The following is a 22,872-nucleotide window of genomic DNA, read 5'->3' on the forward strand; positions in this document are numbered from 1 at the left end:
ACTGGAAAAATTGGCGACCGCCCAGGTACTAAGTTTTTGCGGCAAAACTTAGAAAATAAAAAAGAGGTCATTGTAGGGTCCTGATGTTTTATATTGTCCCCTCTGCAAAACAGTCTTGCAGACACATCCACACATTGCATCATCATTTAACAGCTAAACCCCCGTCCTAACGCTCATGCCATATAGAAGTCAGCTGATCCCTATGCAGTATAGAGGAAATCTATTGGGGGCATAATGCAGATTTTTAGCAGTGGTTAAAAAGTAAGCTTTGGCAAGTTTACAGGTGCCACAGGACTACCCTCAAATTTGCAGCTCTCCAATATTGTTTGGCTCCTAAATCTTTACGCTCTATAAACCAGGACCCAGAACACACCTTACAATTAAATACTTTATATTATTTTTCAACTTGTTCCTAAAAAGTACTTCCCCAAAAAACAAATGGTATATGGTAAGCAACTTCAAAAGACTTGTTTATTATCCGGGTTGTGAGAAAAGACATTAAGGTTTAGGTAAGGCAGTCTAAAACCAACATAAAGCCCTCTATTGTGAATAATTTACAGCAATAGTCTTAAGACAGAAGGTATTTACATATATATGCTATAAAGTGGTGCAATTCCCAATTCGAAAAAAATGTGCCAGTTTGACAGCCCCGGAATGACATGGTATGAATGGAACCACCCTTGGTGCAAGCTAGTGTGTAGTGATAAGATCAAAGCCCAAGACTATCTTTGGGTGTGCGGTGAAAACGGTAGCACGTAGCAGCGCCTGGGGCTCCAGCTAGGGAGTGGGAGCACATTAGTAAATATTTTCCTAAGATTTGCATGTCTCCAACCAGATTTCCTTAAAAAAAGGGTTACAAACCCCACTTTTTGGTCTTGTGAGACAATCCTAACTTATAGCATAGATCAGTAAATACCCTGAGTTTTAAAAAAGGTTACTGTTGCAATTCTGCTTGTGTGTTCCTTTCTGTAACATTTATATGCAGGCATTTTCATCAAGGTTCATCCCCCAAAAAACCAATGAGCGCACCACTCACAGCAGACATTATATCCCATAGTAAACTGTGGGGAAAAGTTTTGAGTCCTATCGCTTAATACCTACCCATGTAACATACTGACAAACAGCTAGTCTGACAAAAATAGCAGACAGGACTGATGTGTCATGGCATATGGAATAAAGACAGGTTTCACAATTGACATCACTTTAGAGTATAATTAATTATAGTCCAGTAGCCTCCAACTGAATGGAAATTGATATGTTTATGACCTAGCAAAAGTGCCGTAACATTAAAACAATAAAGATTGTCTTCATAGCAATTTAATGATCGTCTGGTGAGATGTATTTATTTGCATACCTTGAATGCTAACCTGTAAAATGATACTCCTCACAAACTGGTAAAATTAATATGTCCACAAAGAGAAACACAACGAGACATTCCAATAATTCCAAGTAAAGACGACAAAAACAAAAACCACTCAAACATGTGAAGCCTCTATTATACTTAAGAGTTATTATTCAGTGAGCAGACTTTGAATACCATCTCTAGGTAGTGGAAGTATTAACAGTGGACACAAGTTAACGTTCTTCAATTTGTCAACTATGGTCTCTCTCTATTAAAGCTCTCAAATTCAACTGCATCATTAAAAACAACATTTTACTGAGTAAATGGTCACAGAATAGAACTGTACAATTAGTGGGAAAAAAATGGATAAAAAAACAAGCAGGAGGATTACACAGCAAAAAGAATCCACTAATGTGACAACCCACATACATTCCACGTTCAATTTGGCAGAAAGGACATCCCCCCCACCTGTCTTGAGTAACACAAAAAGTAAATAAAAAGTATTTTGTACTTACCTTAAAATCTATTTCTCTAAACACAATTGGGAGACACTGCTAATCAAGGGGTATAGAGGGCACTGTGGCGTAAAGGCACTGCAATATTGTTTCGCCTGCTCCCTCACCTCTATGCCACCCCTCTGGCATAGGTTTATTTAACTAGCCAACACACAATAGAGGGCGAAACACAACCAACAGGACATTCAACAGAACTGTCAGAACAAAACAGATGTGGGAGCGCAGTGTCTCCAACTAGATTTTACGATAAGTACAAAAATCATCTTTTCTCTAATACCAACAGTTGGGGGGTTACTGCTAACCATGGGGACGTTACAGAGTTGCCCCTATGGATAGAAATGCTCAGACTTGGCGGACAAAACTTGCGTCATTGAAAGCAAAGAATTAAAATCAGTAGAATCTGGTGAACATGTGGACGGATGACCAGGCTGCCCCGATACAACTGTTTGACTGAGGCCCTGTGCCTCGCCACCCAATAAGCACTAACCGATCTAGTGGAATCTGCAGTTAAGTCCAACTTGAACCAGAGAACCCTCTGAGACATAAGCCTGACAAATTGTAGGTCGTAATCCATTTATCCATTGTCTGTTTCGTGGTTGGCCAGCCAAGCTTCAGATCATTCAACACCAGCTGACGCCGACTGATCCACATAGATACGCAAGGCGCGGACGACATCCAAGACCAAAAGAAACTCCTGACTGTTGCACTAAAGATCTCTAGGTAAGCTGGAATGACAATATTCTGACTGATGTGAAACCTGTGGACCACTTTTGGCTAAAAGGTGAGCATGAAACGCAGTACCGACATATCGTCAAGAAATTAAAGAAAAGGTGAGGGACAGGAAAGAGCTGCCACCTCAGATACTCTCCTGGCTGAAGAAATGGGCAGTAATAAGACCACCTTCCAAGTGAGAAATTTTAAAGGAAATGATTCTAGCAATTCAAAAGGCGATTTTTGCAAGACTCTGAGAACCAAATCGAGGTCCCCACCGAAGGAACAAAGGGTGTCTGTACATGGAGAACCCCATGTAAAAAGGTTTGCATGTCTGGTAACAAAGCCAAATGCCTCTGCAAATAGACTAACAATGCCGAAATCTGAATTTTAAGGGACGCCAGACAATCCCTTATCCAGACCATCTTGAAGGAAAACTAACAATCTAGTTATACTAAAAGAAAAAGGTAGGAACTTTTCTCTTCTCACACCAGCCAATATAAGATTTCCAGATTCTGTGATTATTACTAGAAGATGACAGTTTCCTGGCTTTGATCATCATCCAGAATACTCTATAAGTCAGGCTCTTAATTTATTTCTCAGAATCAAGGCCTCAACTTTCAAGCCATCAAAGCCAACCGTGCCAGGTCCTGGTGAAAGAACGGACCCAGGCTAAACAGATCTTCTCTCAGAGAAAGACGCCACAATGGTTCCATTGCCACCTTAAGAAGATCTGCCTACCAGGACCTCCGAGGCCAATCGGGAGCTAGCAGAATTACCTGGACCCTTTCGTGTCTTACCTTTTTCAGGGCTTGCGGTAACTTTATAATTGTAGGGAAAAATTACACCAATTTGAACCGCAAAGGAACGGTCATGGCGTCCACCAAAAACGTCTGATGATCCCTTGTTCTGGAACAGTAGTTGTTCAATCAAGTGCCCATTATGTCAATCTCCGGCTGACCCTACCTATGAACATCTCCATACGGAGGGACCACTCCATGGGAGAATGGCATGGCAACTAAAGTAGTCTGCCTCCCAACTGTTCAACCCTGGGATGAACACTGCCGGTATGATCGGAATCTGTCGTTACACAGATTTCATAATTGTAGATACCTCTTTCATGGCAAGATAACTTCTGGTTGATGGTTGATATAAGCTACCGCTGTGGCATTGTCTGACTGAATTCGAATGGCCCGATGCTGCAGATAAGACTGGGCCTGAAATCCAAACACTGAAAATAGCCCTCAAATCAAGACATTGATGGGTAACCTTGACTTCTAGCAAGTCCAGGTCCCTTGCAATCTGAGATTGAGCGTGACTGCTACCCAGCCCGAAAAGCTTGCATCCATGGTCACCACCATCCAATTCCACATGGCGAAGGGGCAACCCTGACTCAGGCTCCCTGACCGGAGACACCACCATAAAGACAGACGAGTCTCTGCTGACAACTGAAGGGGCTGACAACTGAAGGGACTGACCTTCCAAGCGAGGAATTGACTTTGAACACTTGCCCAGGATCTCCAATTGAAATTTTTCGAGAGTGGGACTTTGCAAAATGAACAGCTTGGAAACAAGACACCATGCGGCCCATCGGTTTCATGCACTGCAGAACTCAGATGCACTCCAGAGACAGTGACATCTTCACCTGGACTTGAAGTATCCAAATTTTGTCTGGAGGCAAAACACCTTCTGGGCCCTGGTTGTCGAACAATAGTCCAGAAACATCTGTTGATAATCCAGCAAGAAGTCCATTATCAACTGCAGATGTGAGTGAAGTAGAACAGCTGAATCCACTTTAATCAAAAGGTCGTCCAGGTAGGGAACGAACATTACCCCTCATAACCTTAATCACGCAGCCATGACCTTTGTGAATACCCAAGGAGCTGTTGCCAGTCCAAAGGGAAGAGCTAGGAATTGGAAACGATCCTGATCTAACGCAAACCTCAGAAGGTTGAGATATGCATTACTGATGTGAAGGGAAACTAGGAATTCGTCCTTTTCCATGGAGTTTATAACAGAATGTATGGACTCCATCCGAAACCCAGGGACTCAAATGGGTGTTGAGAGTTTTTAAGGAAGGACCGATCTGGTTTTTGGACTTGAAAAAATGTGCGAGTAATAAAAACAGACCTTTCTCCGCCCGTGGAACTGGAACAACCACCCCTGATTCCACCAGAGACCGGATGGCCTTTAGGTAAGGCACCCCATCTGATTGAATCCTTGGGAAGAGGAGTGGTTAGGAAACCCCTCAGAGTTCGGCCTGCTAGATCCAGAATGTATCCCTGGTGACTACAACCCTTACCCATGCATCGGTAGTAGAATTCACTAACTGTTCCTGAAAACCAAAAAAAAAAGAGCCACCGCCACCACTCTCGCCGGCGGGCAGGCCTGTGAGTCATGCAGACGATTTTTCAGTCTGTTTGGGTGCAGGATGGCGGCCTGTCCGCCCTTCTGGGCTGCTTCTCATGATGCAGCGGACTAACCCCTGGTAGAAGCACCTCTGGAGTTCCCAACATATCGAAAGGAACGAAAAAGGCTTCTCTTTAGTTTTATGAGTAATTACCGGAAGAGAAGTGCTCTTCCCTCCAATGGCCTGGGCAATAAAGTTGTACAGAGCTTGTCCATAGAGCATTGATCCATCAAAGGGCAAAGCCTCCAAAGCTCTTTTGGATTCAGCTTCTGCTATCCAAGACTTGAATATTATTATCGTAGATTTGTAAGGTGCCACAGTGCTCCGCAGCGTTGTACTGTAGGAAAAACAGGACATATATAAAACAAGGACATACTAGGCAGACAAAATAAATGCAGACATGAAAACAAAGGGTATGGAGGATCCTGCTCATTACAGAGCTTACATCCTAAGTGGAAGAAGGCACAGCTAAAACAAGAGGAGTAAGTGTGGCTTAGAGCTGAGATTGAGACAGCTGTGAGGGTGTATTAGTGTGAATAGTATTATTAGGTATAAGGTAAGCTTAAAAAAAAAAAAATGGGTTATTGGAGACCGGCTAAAGATTTGAAGGCTGTGAAGAAGCCTGACTGGGTGTGGTAGGGAATTCCATAAGAGCTAAGCAGCAAGGGAGAAGTCTTGTAAGAGCAAGTGAGGTGGTTACCAATGACTAGACAAGGCGCAGGTCAGAGGTAGATCTAAGAGAGCAGAATGGAGAGTATTTTGATATGAGATGTATGAAGGGGTGGTATTGTTGAGGGCTTTGTAGGTAAGGATGAGTAATCTGAATTTGATTCTGGAGGACACAGAGAGCCGGTGAAGGGATTTACAGAGTGGTACAGCATATTTGGAGTGGTAAGAGAGGAAGATCGGTCTTGCAGAAGCTTTTAGGATGGATTTAAGTGTGGACAACCATATATGGTTGTCGGAAATGCCGGATAGTAGGCGGTTGCAGTAGTCAAGACGGGAGATGATGGATAAGAGTTTTGGTAGCATGATGATTAAGAAAAGGGCGTATTCTGGTAATGTTTTTAAAGTGGAGTCGACAGGACTGGGAGAGAGTCTGGACGTAAGGGATAAAGCAGATTGCAGAGTCAAGTGTGACACCAAGACAGAGGGCTTAGGAGACTGAGGAAATTGTGGCGTTATTGACAGTGTGGAAGATTTGAGGGTATGTTGTGACTCTGGCAGGAGAAAAGATATGAAACAAAAGTATACGTCTAGCTGCTATGACTTAAGAGGAAGTACGAGACAAGCCCTGCCCTGCATCTAAGACTGCATCTCCCAAAAACTCAGTAGCCTCTCTGGTCTGCCAAGGGGAACAGATCAGCTCTCGCAATGCCATCCTGAATTCCAACACTCAGGTCCATTGCCCAATTTTCTACTGCTTTAATGACCCAGAAAGCCACCATAACAGACCGCAGAGATGCCCCAGAAGCCGAATAAATGGATTTGAGAATGTTATTGCATTTTCTGTCAGTGCCATCTTTCAAGTTAGCAGTACTGGGCAAAGGAATAATTGTAGATTTTCTCAAATGAACCACAGGAGCGTCTAGGCGATTAATAATTTCTCTAGAGAAGAAGCCACACTGACCAACCCCTGGACCAATCTCTCTATGTTTTGCATCCAGGGGGTTCATTAGAGAGCCTGAGGCCTGTCAGTAACTAAGATGCCTGTCCCAAGTGAAGGGCATCCGAAGACTGTGTACCCAGAGAAGACGAAGTAAATGTATCAGCATCTACTATAACCAAACGTTGGTTGCGTCGCAAGATCTGCAATGGACCTTGCCAGTTCCTTGGCCCATGCCGGTTCCATCATGTCAGTCACTCCCTCAGATGAACGCCGACATCTGTCCTCAGTCTCACAGGTGGTCCATAGGCCCTCCAGGTCTGACAATCCACCATCTATTTTAGACTGGCACCGTGAGCAGGTGAAACAGCTTTGAACTTGGAACCTGTCCCTATTTTTCTGACATAATGAAAAAAGAAATAGGTGGCAATTATGAGACACACACTTTAGAACAATCTATGTGAATAGAGGTCTAACAGTATATACACATCCTCCAGCTATGATAAAATGTGTAAAATATATGCCATATATACTTAGCTATGTCTATAAGAGCGCCAGTACAGAGAGAAATATACACTTATGCCAAATTACGTGCAGATTGTAAAAAAGTGACAAAACAACACAATCACAGTTAAAATATCTAAAATCTGAGCCAGAGACATCTACAGCTCTCCCTCCCCATGGAACACTGTCCAAGCGTGCATTAGTGGCTAAAATGGCGTCTACAGCCTGCAGAGCCCGGGAAAACAGGGGTAGTAATTAGCCCATGCGCCTCCTTCCTTAGCCCACCTATGGAAAATATGGTGCCCATATCTACAATGTAAACTGGCGACGACAGCTCCTCACCATATAATATGCCCCCTTGTACATGCTCATCCATTCACTGATCTGTTTGCTGAAAACATGTATTGGGCATGGACCGCTGGCATCTCCGCCTCCCCTCTGCCTAGGAGACCAGCGCATGCAGCCGCGACTCCCGGAGCGGTCCACTACACTGCCCTGGTCAGTGGCTGGGTCCCTGAGCACTCTCCTAGTGCCAGGTGTCCCCTTTTCTTCAGGGGTCTACATTGTGACAGATGGGAGGGCAGCACACCTAGTGCCTTTATTCCACAGTGCCCTCTGATACTCTATGGTTAGTAGTGTCCCCCAACTGCTGGTGCTAGAGAAAAAGGCATTTAATATGTCAAATATTAACACACAGAATATAGCAACTTTTAGATTTCAGGTTCTCAAATCTAATGCAGAGGGGAATGTTTAGACTCCACTGTTGTACAAACCTGCAAGATCTACTGTATAAGTTTTCAAAAATTTAGTAGAAAGTAAAACTACTAAGAAGCTAACACTTCAAAGCAGTACTTTTACATTTTATCTGAAGCCTTGTATTTTTCTAGTGAAATATGCGACTTCCCCATTAGCCTATAGAAGTAGAAAAATATTTAATTAACTGTCAATGGACAGTATTTAAAGTGCAGAGTAAAACTATGATTCACAATTATTTCACATGCACTGTAAAATGACAAATAATTGGGGCAATTATTAACAAATGGAGACAGAATACACCTTACTTCAGAATTCGGAATTCAGGAGCCAGTCATTCAAATATAGGAGCAAAGAGAATATTTTAAGGAGTCAAAAAATGTGCATTCATTGACCAACAGAAATGGAAAAGTTAGGCAGCAACCATGTTAGTAGATGCTTGGCTTCTGCTTTGCTTAAATAATTTGCCAAGAAGTCCTTGCTAAGCACTTAACAGTAAAGTTAGTGATCTATCTATACATTCTATTCCAGGAAGGAGGAGTGGAGAGGTAAAGCCAGCATGACCTTCATAGCCCAACAACTGCTGCACAGTGAATAGAAGAACTATGCATTTCTGGCATGCTGCCTTTTCTTTGATGACAGTCACATGACACAATGACATGTTACCATTAAAATAGTTTCTATTGTTTTAATTGACGCTATTTAATTTCATTGCAATCCACACTATCATAACATGGTAGCTTACCAGGAAGGGAGAATTTTAAAATGCATAATTGCAAAATGATTTAACATTTTATACAGTAACAAAAGGAACATCATTTAACAGTGTTAAAAAGACAATACGTTTTAAAAACTATTTAACATGCTGGTGGTGTTAAACATTACATTACCAAAAAGCAATTTATATAGCGTAAGTGGGAAATATCGCATATATTTTAATCTGTCTTTAAAATAGGTGTGCAGTTTACTTGTGATTATTCACTAGTAACATTTTCACAAACTACCGTATATACTCGAGTATAAGTCGACCCGAATATAAGCCGAGGCACCTAATTTTACCACCAAAAACTGGGAAAACTTATTGACTCGAGTATAAGCCTAGGGTGGGAAATGCAGCAGCTACTGGTAATTTTTTTTTTTTTTTTTTTGAAAAGCTCACTTCTGTTTAATTACTGTAATTTCAGTCAGAGTTTTAAACAATCAGGATAATCACAGTCTTAACAAATGATTTCAGAACTCAAACATTTCTATAGTGATTCTATGCACATGGAAACACAAAACAAAAAGACAAGATGATTTGGAAATCACCTGGCAACTCCAACTAGGTAAAGAAAAAACAGGGCAAAACAGCGCAAATTTTACCACAAAAACCTAAATAAAAATGATAGGTTAAATCTATGAATTTATTTTTAGAACAAAAATAACAGTAGATGACAAGGAACATTCATAAATGATTATAAAATCATTGGGTACAAAGTAACAAATAAATCAAAGATAATTTCAGCAATACCCTAGGGTGCTCTTGTGTAATGTAAATTGATGCATCTGCAGATCATTGGGTTTGTAAATTTAAAAAAAAATAAAAAAAATAAAAATGAAGCTAGCTCCTTTTCGCTCTCTCTATATAGCTGTTTTACCATGGTACTTCTTTTCCATTTGTATAGCCCTATTGGTACTCTCTCTATGTTTTGCGCCATTATCAAGGTTTTGGGGGTTTTTTTACCTTTTTTTTTTGTTGTGCATATATAAGTAAAAGGCTTCTCTCTCTCTCTTAGCCAATGTATGAAACCTTTTACTATTCTTTTCAAATGTGTACTGTGAAACAGGAACAACAACATAGACCACTGTCACCATAACGAGGAACACATAGAACAGTACCATTCAGATGCGATGGTAGCCAAACCTGGGGTATCCCTTTTTAAGGCGTAATCCTTTGTGACAGAGGTGTCACCCCACAGATCCACAACAACATCCCCAGAGATTCAAGAAGAAGGATGAAGCTTACTGGTCCTCAAAGTCCTTCACTTTATGCTCTGATTCTTCAATCAGTTCAGCAGCAGCTGTATTCCCGCGTTAGTCCTGACATCTCTCTCTCTCTCAGCCCCGCAGTGGAACGCATGTGCGTTCCACATACAGGACGTTCGGCATTTCTGTTACAAATGCAAAACTTCCTGTCAGTGGAACGCACATGCGTTCCACTGCGGAGCTGAGAGAGAGAGTTAACAGCTCAGGGACCGGACACCAGGTAAGTTCACCCGTGTATAAGCCGAGGGGCCTTTTTCAGCATACAAAAATGTGCTGAAAAACTCGGCTTATACACGAGTATATACGGTACTCAAATATTATGCTAAAACATCTGTTCTTAAAATACCTGTTGCTTTACTACCATATCTATCCATATTTTGCCAGAAGCAGGCATTAAAATAGTTTAAGGCTCCCCCCCAGACCTGGTTTAATATGTAGAGATTTTACACTTAAAAACGCTCATGCATCAGTGTTCTCCCCAGCACCTATTTCTCGGCTGCTCCACCCGGCTGTTTTACTTGCCACCCAGATCTTGGAGAACAGCAGAGTCCTTTAATAATAAAATAAACCATTGCTTTTTCTATTAGAACAGGCACTATGTTAGCACTATAGCCAGCAGTGTGTTAGACCACTGACCACCAGTCTGACCAGTCCTAGCAGGTCTGGGCATTAACCTCCAAAATTTTTCAATATTATTGTAAAGTACTACAACTGCCCCCACCCGGCTACATCTTAATGTCACCCGGGTGGCAACATTGTGCATTCATTTGGGATTTAAAAAAATAAAAGCTCAGGGAAATGTATGACACTAGCATGAAATTGTGGACTGCATTATTTTACATCTTATTTGTTTAAGTTGAAAATTCCCATTTATAAAGCGCTGCTGAGTATATGCTGGTGCTACCAAAATGTTAATCATTTTCCATACTACTGGGAGAATAAAAAAAACACTCCTATAGTGTTTTTCTAAAAATGGAGAAAATACTGGTGTGGACAAAGCGCAGTTTCAGCCCCACCAAGGTGCTGTGTCAAGCAATTTTTTATCCTAGTGCTCTGAACCAACCACTAACTGCAATCTCTTGATTGAGGCTTGTGATTGGTCCTCCTGTGGATGTAAGAGAAACAGCGGAGCCCAGGGAAAAAATGGCACCATGCATGCCATGGTGCAGCTGTTATGAGTATAGGCTGCTCTTGCTATTACATCTGAAAAGTAGTTCACTAATGTCCCTGTCAAAAAGTCAACTTGACAAATTTACATTTGCAGTTTCCTGAGGACACGACAGGTAGTTTGATGCTGCCCAGGTTGGATTTATGTCATCAGTACAGACATGTTTCAAAATAAATAAATCAGCTTCTGGCAATATGTACAGTGTGTCTGTGCAACTGTTTTTGCATATTAGTCTAAGTTAAAATTTATAAATGTGAGAATAGTAAAACAACAAATGTAAAAAGTAGAAATTATAGCACAAGCCTTTCCTCTCTTTCCCTATTTACTATACTGCATATGAGGGATAAATTCAGAGAACTGCTGAGAACTTTACACGGAAAACAATTCATATAAATCTAGGAATCAATTTGAAAAATTCTGGAAACAGAGAGCTATAAATAAAAATTAAAAAGAAAAAAAAAAAAGGAAGGATGTAACAGTTGTGAAGAGAGTATAACTTTCAGTGGTGTCAGAAGTAGAAAGGGCAGGGGCGAAACAAATCCCCACCAATAGCAAGATCTTTGTAATAATCTATCATACATGCTTGGCATGCCCTGTGTAACAGAGAAAGGTTGCTGGGCTTAGCCAAGAGGTTCTGCCTTGTTATCCAGACCAGCTGCTGAGGGGAAAAAAAAAAAAAAAAGACAAAAGCCACCGCACAGTACAAAAAAAAACAACATAATAGAGGTCTAACACATATAAAATGGGCCTAAATTGGTGCCAGACAGCGATATGAATCATAAAATGTGCAAACCATTATTTCAGACATTATTGAAATATTTCTCTTTCATGAAGTAACTCTTAAAACCAAAACAAGTAGCAAGGAAAAAGAAAATATTAACTCCGTACTTTTGTATGCTACATACTGTCAAAAGAGGCGACTATTAGTGGATGTAAGTTTGGATGGACACAAGCACTCCAACTATACCTTCATTTCTTTCTTTAATAAGATCTTATGATTTGTTTGAATGACAAGATTAAGTTGACATCATTGTGACCACTGTGTTACTACATTTTGTGATTTAATATGGTTAGAGAGTAGTAGGTACATGTTGTATCCGTCTTTCCGTAAATAAAAACTATTCAAGATCAGCATAAGCTATTCAAGATCGAAGCCAATGACTGGTAAGAGAGTCAACACTCCATTTCTACATTTTTTGCTTTACATTTCTCTCAAATACTTCGCATGGGATAGTAACACTACTCTATACAGTCATGTTGGAGTAGTTATTTACCACTAACTCCAAGATTTGTAATTGCTCCATGGGTACAAATAAATGTTATACTTATGTTTTCCATGTCAACTTTGAACTATGCAACATGCAGATAAAAGTAGTTCCAATTTGGCACAATATCCAGCAGTGAGCAGAGACAGTTCTTCCTCTTCTCTCATACCATACATGCTCTCAAAATTTATAAATAAGGTAACTTTCAGCATTATCATATCTATGAATAAGGGTAAAAAAAAAAAAAAACCCGCTTGCACGCGCACACACGGACACAAGACTTTAGCTGTCCTCCAAAACAAACAGCTTACCCCAGTTTGTCACAATATAGGAACACACCTAAGTATCCGCTGTGTTTTTGTACTTTTAATTTGCAGATTGTCATAGTTTCCCAACTCCTTTGGGAAATTCGACCTTTCCGATTATCCATTTATTAGAATTTCATACCAGCAACAAAATTGAAAACTTTCACCTTTAATTCCTGGACAACCACAGTTCTTAAGGAAATTCTGTTCTTCAATTTTCCTCTATTCATTTTATTTTATGCCCAATTTCCCTCAACTGAAGCAACAGAATGCTTAAGCGTAAGTCTGTGCATATTCTTAAAAGTGCTACAACACTTAAATATAAACAGGGACGTCTATAACAAGATGGCAAAAACTGAAAAAAGCCCACTTCAAGCTTTATCTGTAAATGGATACACATATAGGACGACACTTTAACAACCTTTAATTAACAGGAAGAAAAGCATTGTTCTATCAGCCAAAGCTAGAGACTGATCCAAAAAAAGCATTTACATTCTGTTCCTGAACAATGAAACATTAAATAATATATATATGTATAAAAGAAAAAAAAAAAAAAAAAAGACACTTGACAAGTAAAGAAAAAAAAAAATTATGGAAGACAGCTGCAAGTACCAAAACTGGCACCAGCATATAAAATGGGAATAGGATAGCTACAACCATTACTGAACAACTCAGAAATCTGCTGGCAAATTATGAAACGATAATTATGTATCACATGTAAGGACATACAGTATATATCTGTGTTAAGACACAGCTGCATTGCAATGCAGTCTCTGACATATTGATTACAAGAATAATGTAAACATTCAGAGTCATGGTCAAAAGATCAAAAAAAGAACAAGGGAAGCTTCAGGAGACAGAATAGAGCAGCTTTTGGTTTCAATATCAATGACCAAAATTAACAAGGCAATAGATATTTTTATTAGTTAAGCCAAATGATAATGTTCCCATCAGTCTAAAAGTTCCTGTATTACTATTTAAATGAGGCACTGCAATAAAAGTATAAAAATCACAGCCAACTCAGCCATATATGTTTCTAAGCATTCATACACATCAATATCAAATTAATCATTGCCCAAAAACCATTTGCTCTGAGGCCAAAAAATATCCCATTAATAAAATTAAATACACCAGGTTTTCAGTTCAGGTAAATTCATACTAAACAATTTTTCTAACTACTTTTTTTTGCAACCAAACAAGCGGATATTAGAATAAATGTTGATTGAGTCAAACAATTAATTCAGAGTAAGGGGCAGGAAAACAAAAGCTAATTGAAGCCCTTTCACACTTTATTACAAGACTCTTTAGCAGTGAAAACAAAAGTTCAGATGTATGAAATCTCTTAATTGTTTAATGATCTAAAAGTATCTATCGCCACCTAGTGAAACATCCAGTATCTCAACGGTGTAATCTGCGAGACAGTAGATAGAGTATTTGGCAATTAAAAAAACAAAAACAAAACAGAACTTGTAGACAGGCTGAGGATTTTTTCCAGGTGATTCATTAAGGTGGAAAAGTCAGAAAACCATACATTAAAAACACAGGGGGATAAAAAAATAATAATAAATAAACAGTGAAACAAATATTTCTGTGCAGTAAAACATAGCAGTGTCAATTAACCCAGAATAGTAAAAGCATTAGTAGTATTCCATGAGATTCCTGTTGCTTTACTAAATTAGACATGTTTACATCACTCCATTAAACAGAATGAAGCATTACTTATAACTATATGTACTAAGGTTCTGAAGACCGTATAGGAGGGAAAATGACCGTTTGTCAGAAAACTTTAAAATACAACTCTTTCAACTGATATCATATTATTGAAAAATTACTTGACTAGATTTGCCAAACATATCGTTTGACAAGTAAAAGAAAAAAAAATTATGGAAGACAGCTCCGTTAGAGGCAACAACATATGCGTGTGAGTATGTATGTATGTATGTATGTATGTATGTATGTATGTATTACAATTACCCCAACAACACACAATAAAGGATGAAACTGCAGACAAGGAGCTAACATAAATAAACTTTATCTTCACCAGCAGCCACTTACTTCTCGCCCTTGGTGAGTGACCAGTGCAGCCAAAGGCTTGGCATAGAACCGGCTAAAGGAAAATCCCAAACATCCATACATGCTGTTGGCAGTGAGCTTCAGAGCCTTCTGTCTGATGTCATACTGGACATAAACACAACATAGAGATCAAAAGTAACTGAAAAAACAGCAACTACTATCATAACAATTATGCAGCTCTAGTTATTAATTATTAGTATAGTTATTCTAAGTGTGGAGATTTTACATAAAATAAACGCATGAAAAAGTAAAGAATGATCAACACTTGGTAGTAATACATCACAGAAGAACTACTTACATACTGTAAATAGTAGGAGATAGAACTGAAATCATGCCAACGTGACTACAACCTGTCACTTCAAGGTGCATACTGACCTACGATGACTGTTGGGCCAAATGTTTCATTGAAGTCAGTTCTGTTAGTATGCTGCAGTACACATACATGCCATATTTATATATATATATATATATATATATATATATATATATATATATATATATATATATATATATATATATATATATATATACACACACACACATATATATACACACACACACACACACACACATACATACATATACATACATGCTGTATTATATATACATATAACAGAAATATTTACATATAACCTGATTCAAAATCTACAAAACTGCAAAATGATGTAATTCAAACATACACTAAGCACACAACAAGGCATTTATCTCTTTATAACCAACAGGCCTTCTGAACATTATTACCTGCAGATACAAGTCAGGATTGAGGTCAGGCTGTTTCATCAGTTGCTTGACATGACGTCTTCTCTCTACTAGTTTACGGATCTCCCTAGGTAAGATTCCCATCTCTAGATCTGAATGAGGCAACTCTGGAATTTCATCTTGATCGTCACCCTGTAAGTAAAATATAGTGGCAAATCATTATGCAACACTATCCTTAATTCTGCTCCCTTCTCACTGCAAATACAGGCGTGCATCTTAAGCACCAACATTTGCTTTCATCTTGCAGCTGTAATCTGTCCTAAACCGTTATCCCTGCTCAAATGTGCTGTTTATCTTGCAAGACACCAAGCAACCCAAAAGAAAAATCAAAATCTAAGACCGTTTCCAGAAACACCAGCTATTTTATGCATAAAAACGAAAACATGGCTTGTTATCAACTGGAAAGCTGTATAATTAACCCTTTGCATATAGCAGGTTTACAAAAAAAGGTTTTGCTCTTTCAAGCACCCCGTTAGTTAAGCGGTTTTCTTGAATACATAAAGTACATATGTCTAATGAAACAGTACAGCTCATAATGACAAGACAACCATAAAGCCAAAACTCAAATCAGCAGCATTATGGACACCCTCTAAACAGATTTTAGATGCATTTCTGTGTACTGTTCTGTAAAAATTAAATATTAAAATAATTAAACATTAGTAATAAAAACCATCTGTTGCTGTGTAATTATCTGCAGCAGTGGGTAGTCTTCAGTGCAGATGTGACCCTAAAAGACATTTAGGGGTGAATTCAATTCCCCCTGAAGTACCGCCGTGCTAAAACTATTAGTGCGCGTAATTACCCTTATTACGGTAATTCTAACGCCGGCTTTTTGAGCAGAAAGCCGGGTTAATATTACCGTAATAACGGTAAATCTATAATGCGGCGGTACTTCGGGGGGAATTGAATTACCCCCTTAGGGGTATATTCAATTCCCTGCGTTATTCTTTAGAACAATGCAGACCATGCAATATTACCATTACAACCATAATAGATGTGCATTACCTTTAGTATGGTAATTTGAACGATTTTTGCTTGCAGCTCTGAGTCGCAAGAAAAAAACAGCATCAAAATTAACGTACTAATAGTAATAATGTGTGCCTGTGTTGTTCTAATGAACAACGCAGGTTATTGAATATGCCCTTTAGATTCTCATACTTTTCCTGACAGCCTCTGTAGACACTATTGTATGACATTTTACTATTTGGAACACAACAAAGTAGTTTTTAAATAAATGCACACTTTCCATGCAGAGAGTTGAACAACACTGTTATAGAGCATCTTGTCAATGATTGCCAGGCGGCTCACCAACCTCTTTTGCATTTCGATCATTAGCAGCCGTCCTCTGTACTGTGGTGAAGCAGATATTATACTCTTGAATGATAGACGGGTACAAGCTGTTAAAATCCAGGAGCAAGATGAACTTATCATAAAAGCCTACAATAAAAAATAAAGTACAAAATTATGCCAGTGGTATCCATACAACCAAAACAGCAACTTTAGAAGAACCGAAAGGTGTATTGTAATGGTTCACTAATAAAATGAATACACGTACCTCAATCTAACCAAATTTTGTATGGGCTTAAGGCATTTGTTTATGCCCATAGAGAAAGAGTCCAAAAGAGACCATAAAGAAAGGGTGAGAGAGCCAGAAACTTACTGGCAGCCCCCAAAAGTAAGGAAGAGAAGAGACTTGTTAAAACTTTGTTTTAACATAACTTCGCCTCTGTAACATTTATGTGGCCAGAAGCAATAACTTTCACAACCAATATGCCTGTGCACCCGCTTAATAGTTAGGTCTAGGCAATGTGATTGTGTCTATGAATAAAAAAAAAAAAAAAACCACCACACAATTTTGTTTCATCTTCGAAAAAAAAAAACCATGGCTCTAAAGAGAAGCAATAACTCCCCCACCTAACACCCTCCCCTTCTGGCTGTTACTTTCAATGCCTTACAAATTCAAAAAAACTCATGTAAATAAATAGGAATTGCTTGTATATGTTCATGAAGGTCCAGTCACAATAAGTCATTTACGTCATAATTGTGGCCTATTATTAACCTGGGTTAACAGACACTCCACACTTACAACCCCCCTCTCCCACCCACCTATTACCTATGTGTACTCCTGCAATTATTTAGATATTTTTTTCCCTCATAACTGCTTATATAAATGTGGTGCTTCAACTATTCAATTATATTCATGCTATTGCCTTTATTGTAACTGCATGCTGTATTTAAACAATCCTGTAAAGTGGACAACAGAATGATGAGCACATGGGCAAAAAAAAGAGCATTTATTTCCACAATCAAATTCAATAAAAACTTAAGAAATAAGTACCCAGGAATGCTTTAAATTAATAGACATTTACTAGAACTCCATTGATGTGTTAATATTGGAATACATTCTTATATCTAACAAATAATTATTATAATAATAATATTGCTCTAAGGTAAAGCTGAAAAAATGACATGAATGAATTTATCTGATGCCACAAAATAACAAAAAATAAATTAAATAAATGAGGATTTGACATCTCACCAACTTTAGGGTCCAGTACCAAACCACCAGCATATGCAGCCTTCCTCCGCCCTTTCTTGTTTGTATTTTGATCCACATCCTCATCATCGTCTCCCTGCAATAAATATTGTGTGGTTCAGGCATACAACCCCAGGGATTGTGCATATCCGTTACGAAATACAGTGTAAATTGTGACTAGTTAGCAAATCGGAAGAAATTCTGGCTACTTAGCAACCCACAAAAATTACACGAAATGCAGAATTGATAGACATTTTAAAATTCTAAAGTATACAACAGACAAAATATTCATAAATAGATTAGTTTATGAAGTAGTCAATGGAGCAAGCAATGTGGAGTAAGGAACTTTGTATTAATACGCAATTTATTTATTTATTAAAGCTACATTAAAATTCTCATAAACATACCAAAACATGAAATGCCGCTCGTATGTACAAAAGAGCAGGTACGAATATTGTGGCAGATAAAACCCGGTTTTTGCTTCAAGCTTTTTAAGTCAAAGTCTAAATTGCAGATTAATCTTTAGTCGTAAAACAAAAACATCCTAGTACAACAACTAGTATTTTTTTTTTTTTTTTTTTTTCTCAGTAAATGTCTTATTAAAGTGGTTGTATCAAGGGGAAAAAAAAAATCCCACCAATCATTGTAATGCCTGAGCCATATGATTGTATGTTCATCACCATGGAATCTTGTGTATATATAATGTATATCATCGTTTCTCCTCCCATTTTAATGATTTGCTACACTCTTTCCATTTCACTTCTGCCTGTCGGCGACCTCACTGGCACGCTCATAGTGATGCTGATGGAGGCGGGTCTATACATAAATAGGGGTATTGTCACACTAGTATATTGTAAACGGACTGTACACTCTAATAGAATATCACAATTTGCATTCATTTATTGTATTTTTTGTTTTTATAGGGAACTTGAATACTTTTCAAAATGAGTCCAGTAGAGATGCTACCAACCAGCCGTAATTAACATCAATAGGAGAAAAAGAGCAAAAGAAGCTGGATCTAGATATGGTGCACAAGACAGACCTTTCTCAAATATGTTTATTAGTATTTTACATGTAACCAAGAATTCATGTTGAACTATAATTTTTATTGGTTGTCAAAAAAAATATTTATAATCTAAAAGCAATAAAATGTAAAAAAAAAGTGATGACTAAGTGAAGTGTGCTTCTATAAAATTGCTGTGTGACCCTCAATCTACATTTTGTCGCGTAGTTTAATGGCAAATAGGGTATTGGAGTATTTCTATTATATAATTTGTACCCTATTTCATTCCTATTTTAATCTTGTCTGAAAAGATTACCATATTACTTGAATCCCATTCTGGATCTCTATAGAGCAGTGCAAGATTATTACTAATTTTATTTGAGGGGGGGGGGGGGTGCTGAAGGCACAGCTGTCAGCAGGTAAAGTCACCTGCAGTCGCCCACTTATAGGCAGGTAACAGAAATCTCAAAAAACACAGAATAGCAATATTGAAAAATTAATTTATTTTCTATCACTGAATTTAATTGGTTTGAAAAACATGGCATGTTAACCTATTGGTATCAGTATAACAATAGAGAATATACTTACCGCAGCCTGTTGACTCTTCTTGAAAACATGCTTATCAGGTACTAAGAAGTCATTTTCATAGAAAGCGTGAAGCAGGAGGAACTCATTTCGCTTGGAGCGTCCACCCATCAATGTATGTGACTGAGTAAAAGAAATTTTCAAGAATGGTGAACGTATGTTTTCTATTTCAGCTACACAAAATGTAGGAAATTTTTCAGACAGAAAGCAAACACTGAGCGCTGCATACTATATATTTAATAAATCAAAGACCAGTAAAAATGTGCCTCATGCTCAGTGTACATTAAAACATGGAATTGAACAAAAGTGCTAAACATGTAAATTTATGAAGCATTATAAAACACACCACAGAACAAACAATACTAAAAGCAATGTCACTGAGCAATATAAAGAAAGCAGCGGTAGGCCATAGGAAGCAGCTCTATAAATGCTGTTTTGTATTGGCAGATAGCTGCTTCACAAGTAAAAATCCAAACATTCTTTCAAAATATAAAAAAAAAAACAAAAAAAAAAAAACGACATTTACTCGTTTAAGAGAACAAGTTTTGGAATGAAATAGCAACAAAATGACACTTTCCTTTTAAACCAGCTCAATGTGATTTTGGAAAAATGAATACGCTGACAAGACACATCATCTCTGTCAACGGAGTCAGTTTGTTACAGTCGCTTGATTCAGTAGGAGCGACATGCTATGAAACTAGATCATTTCTAGTCATTAGAAATTTCAAGCTAAATTTGATCCACTCACTGGATAGAAAGGGAAAGATAAAACATGAAAGATTTCGACTAGATTGAAAGACAAGACAGACTTCAAACTATTTTGAGGTACAACATGGTTGTGCATGTTGGCTGGCTGAGATTACTACATGTAGGACTATTGCTAAAACTAAAATGCACTCGCTATAATTTGTTTTAAAGTTTCTGTACAGAAAATAAAAATAAAATTTATTTATATATCATGTTTTACTCATAAGTAACTGTTTTCAAAATTGCAAGTATGACATCTAGAATAGGAATTTTAAATTAAAAAAGATTTTTTTGTGGGAAAATGTAAATCTAGATTTACTCAACGAGGACAGCCCTCTTTGGATACACCATGGTAATGCGCCAATTCCAGAACCTCAAGAGTGCTGATCCAAAGACACAAGAAACGGCCAAACTCAAGTTTGACATACATACCAATGACAAACAGTACTTCACACAACTACATATTTTGTTACAGGTTTTTTTTTTTGGTTTTCTTTTAAAAACTGTAGCAAAGTTCCATGAAGTGCAAAAGTTGTGTGAATTCCATCCACAAATAAACTGATACAATGTGTTACAGATACAATAGAATAATTACCATAACATTTCCTGCAATATTGGTAATCTGTAAGGCCAAGGGGAGAACATTCAGTTCACACATGATCTGCAGGATGAATCTGGCATCTGTCCAGGTGTTCTCTAACATGTAGAGAAGTTGTGAAGAATCACTGTGGGTACAACAGAGACATTCTCAAAATGTAATTAAAATAAAAAAAAAAAAATGTAGTAAGGGTAATGTCACAAATGTGACTAATCATCTCTTCATGAGAGATGTAGAGAGAAAACAAATATTTTTTCTTTATCCGATTAGCATAGCAGATACAAAATGTAAGGATGAGAGTAGAGAGCTTTATACTCTCATCCACTAATTTAGTGACCCACAATAAACTCTTATAATAGAAGTTTCCACCCAAAGCACCAATTTTAAAGTGTCAACCTGTATTTGGACTTGCCCAATGCAAAAGGTTGGTTTACAACACTCATTGTGTCACATAAATCAAATAGCAAACAGAACACATGTTGGGTTACTAAAATTTCCATTTAAAACTCAAAAAATAAAATTCACATGCTGCATGGCAGCATTAGGATTAGCTACGATGTATGCATGAATTAAGACGCAAACATTATCTTAAACACTGTAGGTTTATAGTATCAAATCCATAGAAGAAGAAAAATACATGATTAGCAGATCTGTATACCCAGGGCAGTCTATTAGATTTGACAGACTAGCTCATTACTTCTACATCCATATTCCACCATTCAGATAAATTGAAAAATCAACATGTTTCAAGAAAAATGCAGTAATGTTGTGTATAAATACAACATCATTTTTATACCAGATTACTCTGATCAGTACTCAACAGGACATCATCATTTACTTATATAGCGCCAGCAAATTCAGTAGCGCTTTACATTTGGGAACAAAACACACTAATAAAACGATACTGGGTAATACATACAGACAAAGAGGCAAGAAGGCCCAGCTCACACGCTTACAAAACATCAATAACAGAACAAAAAAAAAATTAGTATGGCAAAGGAATACCTTTTCAAACAATTTTTTAAATTTGAAATACCATGTTGAAAAAAAGGATGAAAAAAAAATTACCTTGAATTTGCAGAGGTTAAATAAACACAAGTTGACAAAATCTTGAAATTCGTATGCAATGTAAGAGCAATTCCAGGATGTATTTAGTTCATGTCCAGACCAATCTTTTATAATGGAATACACAGCTCTTACATTTAAAGAAGCTCTCAGTCTGTCATGTTCGAAAAAAGCCAAAGTGATCTACCATTTAAATATTTCCCCATGCATTATTTTCAATGCAAAAGCAGACTCTTCCATTAAAAAGGTTGTTGTTTTCTAGATTGGTCAGGTCACTGAGCTGAATATACACTTGTCAGCATGTATTTTATATAGTAAAGGCAATTTTTATATTCAATGTATCTTATATTACTTATCCAAGGTTAGAAGCAGAAGTGCACTCTATTGGTTAAATTGAATATTTTGGGTGTTCTCAAGAAATTAAAATAATGTTCCATTTATTATAAAAAAAAAAAAAAAAAAAAATGCTTCAAAACTAAGCTATGTGATGTATACTGTAAACATACATCATGTGTTCTCTCTAGCACCTATTTCCCGGCTACTCCACCCGACTGTTCTTACTTGCCCTTGAAGCCCAACAGAGTCCTATTAGAATAGGATAAACCATTGTTTCTCCTATAAGAACAGGCACTATGTGAGCCCTACATCCAGTAGTGTGTGTTCATAGTATTGCAACTGCCCTCACACACCTAATTTCTAGTGCCAAGTGGCAAAATTTTGGGGAGAAAACACTGTATACACCGATTAGCCATAGCATTAAGACCACAAATGAAGTGAACTGACAAGTGAAGTGAATAACATTATCTCGTTAGAATGGCATCTGTCAAGGAACAGGATATATTAGGCAGCAAGTGGTCAGTTCTTGAAGTTGATGCGGTGAAACCAGGAAAAATGGGCAAGCG

At 37.8% G+C, this 22,872-nt stretch overlaps 1 protein-coding gene across 1 annotated transcript in view; it reads right to left on the reverse strand.

Moving 5' to 3' along the window:
• The window catches only part of POLA1 (DNA polymerase alpha 1, catalytic subunit), a 247,459-nt gene that overhangs the window by 167,342 nt on the left and 57,245 nt on the right, over positions 1-22,872 (reverse strand). Inside the window, exons 20-25 of the mRNA XM_075197823.1 lie at positions 20,903-21,032; positions 19,564-19,683; positions 17,976-18,069; positions 16,749-16,873; positions 15,419-15,568; positions 14,660-14,782 (exon numbers count right to left, since the gene is read on the reverse strand). Coding sequence (XP_075053924.1) covers positions 14,660-14,782; positions 15,419-15,568; positions 16,749-16,873; positions 17,976-18,069; positions 19,564-19,683; positions 20,903-21,032 — 742 coding nt within the window. The remainder of the gene's footprint in view (positions 1-14,659; positions 14,783-15,418; positions 15,569-16,748; positions 16,874-17,975; positions 18,070-19,563; positions 19,684-20,902; positions 21,033-22,872) is intronic.

Source organism: Mixophyes fleayi, chromosome 2 (assembly GCF_038048845.1).
Source record: "Mixophyes fleayi isolate aMixFle1 chromosome 2, aMixFle1.hap1, whole genome shotgun sequence".
In the NCBI taxonomy this organism is placed as follows: Eukaryota; Metazoa; Chordata; class Amphibia; order Anura; family Limnodynastidae; genus Mixophyes; species Mixophyes fleayi.